The following is a 2,235-nucleotide window of genomic DNA, read 5'->3' as shown; positions in this document are numbered from 1 at the left end:
ATCATCTCTTCTCTCGTCGCGTGAGCCTCTCTCTCGCGCTCGCGTCTTATTTCGCCGTCTCTCTCTCTCCTTCACATCTTCTCTCTTGCCGCCGCGAGCCGCCGAATCTCTCTCGCCGCTACTTCGCCGTCTCTCTCACTCTCGAATGCGTGCGTCTTCTCTCTCGCGCTGCGGCCCGTCTTTTCTCTCTTAATGAGACCGTCGCGGGCGCCTCATAAGATGAAATTATCGATTTTTTCTCGCTGTTGCGACAATGTCCTTGACACGATAATTATCTCTCGCAAATTATGTAACAGGTGGCGCGCAAATAAAGTATACCATGATATATACATATAAGTATTTATTCGTCTTATATATTTAATACATAATTATATAAAGTTTTATTACATATTAAAAACTAAAGCTACTAGCTCGCAATCGACAAGTTGTTGCTTGTTGAAGACGTCGCTAGCGCGTATCGCATTCGGCAATTCTCTAGCATCCGTTACAGTGGATGCAATATTGGACAATTGTGTATACTTGATATCGACCGTTACAATGATCCTCGTCAATCGATCAAACATTATTTCGATGCATGAATCGAGCTCGAACATACAACGTAACGTCGATTCGACCATCATAATGCGCACGTCCGCTGATTCGAGACTTATGAGCTTGGTGTCGTTTATCTTGTGAAATCGCACTGTTAGCGGCCCGACACTTATGAAATTATACACATCGTTGTTGGGAGAGTCATTGTTCAGATAATTTTTAATAGCGTGACGTTGCTCGTCGAGTCTTTTCCACGTTTCGAGAGATAGTATTAGCTGTTTTCCCCGATGATCTCCTATGGCGATCTCCACGTAACTCGGCGGATTCACTCTGATGCCGATTTCGAGGAATTTAAATTCCGTGGCCGTCAATGCGTATCGTCTTCCTAGTATACGAACCGCACGAGGCTCCAGCGAAACGCTGTAAAAATTAGATAAAAATTATAACTCGTAAAAAAAATATAAAAAGATAAAAAAATACAAAAAAAGTTATACTTACTCGTCACATTTCTTCTCGCACGTTTCATCACGTCTCGGCATGTAGTAATTCATGCTGCTGCTTCTTTGAACCGAGGGTATTGTGACGACCCGATTAGCCGTCACTAGCCACACATACGCGTGGCCAGTTAACCATCCGCGCTCATGTAAACGGCCCCTTTCGGGGCCAACACATAAACACGTTGGAAATCCGCCTTTTCGCCCCCACCCGTCATCGACCCCCTCCAAGCTACTCTTGGAATGGGGGGCTCGTCGGGTATAAAGAGCGGCGCAGCCGAAGCTTCACAGCCAGTCCCGTCCTGGTCCCTCGAGCGTACTCAGAGATCACTTCTCAAATCCCACGCTCCCAACCATCCCGGCCGACGAGCGTCCTCGTCGTGCAGGCCGAGTGTTCTCGATCACCGGGTCCTGTCCGTAAGTCATCCCGGCCGACGAGCGTTCTCGTCGTGTAGGCCGAGTGTTCTCGGTCACCGGGTCCTGTCCGTAAGTCATCCCGGCCGACGAGCGTTCTCGTCGTGTAGGCCGAGTGTCCTCGGTCACCGGGTTCCGTCCGTAAGTCACCGGCGCTCGACGGAGCCCGCCCTTCTCAGGGCGCCTGTACCCGCGTCCACGTTGGAAATTCTAACTATAAGTCGTGTCCGCGTCCGTATAATCTGGTCGCGTCTCGTCCGTAATACTTCTATCTGTAAATTCTAGTTATAAGTCGTGTCCGCGTCCGTATAATCTGGTCGCGTCTCGTCCGCAATACTCCTGTCTGTAAATTCTAGCTATAAGTCGTGTCCGCGTCCGTATAATCTGGTCGCGTCTCGTCCGTAATACTCCTATCTGTAAATTCTAGCTATAAGTCGTGTCCGCGTCCGTATCATCTGGTCGCGTTTCGTCCGTTATACAATACTATGTACTTACATACTAAATAATGGGTCAACCCTTGAAAGGTGGCCCGAATAAACTATATTTTTACCAGAACAACCAAGTGTTATTGCGAATCTGAGTCTCCCCTCTTCCCGAATCCTGGCCACGACGAGCCGATCCGTGGCGTCGGGAAAGGTGCAACGTTACAGTATTAAAAAGTGAACCGTCAGTTAGAACAGTCGACGAGAGACTTATCGTATAAAAAAGTACTAATAATCGAGTAACGCTCATTTTTAAAATATTAGGAGAAGGGGTAAAAGGAATTCTTAGAAATATGATTGCGTGAGAAATTTTT

The 2,235-nt window shown here is 47.5% G+C and overlaps 1 protein-coding gene across 1 annotated transcript; it reads right to left on the bottom strand.

The window, feature by feature from the left end:
- Positions 1-383: 383 nt before the first annotated feature.
- On the bottom strand, positions 384-1,082 carry LOC146723906 (uncharacterized). Its single transcript, XM_085480941.1, has 2 exons — positions 1,030-1,082; positions 384-951 (listed from the first exon to the last, which is right to left on the bottom strand). Exons 1-2 carry the CDS (start codon positions 1,080-1,082, stop codon positions 384-386), a joined length of 621 nt encoding a protein of 206 aa, XP_085337067.1.
- Positions 1,083-2,235: the final 1,153 nt, after the last annotated feature.

Source organism: Nylanderia fulva, unplaced genomic scaffold (genome assembly GCF_048542155.1).
Source record: "Nylanderia fulva isolate GAGA-0341 unplaced genomic scaffold, ASM4854215v1 Scaffold160, whole genome shotgun sequence".
Lineage (NCBI taxonomy): Eukaryota > Metazoa > Arthropoda > Insecta > Hymenoptera > Formicidae > Nylanderia > Nylanderia fulva.
This window is presented reverse-complemented; position numbering and strand designations above follow the sequence as displayed.

Coding starts and splice junctions, on each gene's coding strand:
- LOC146723906 (XM_085480941.1), bottom strand. CDS start 1,082: ATGAATTACTACATGCCGAGACGTGATGAAACGTGCGAGAAGAAATGT. Junction 952..1,029: donor TGCGAGAAGAAATGTGACGA/GTAAGTATAACT, acceptor TAATTTTTACAG/CGTTTCGCTGGAGCCTCGTG.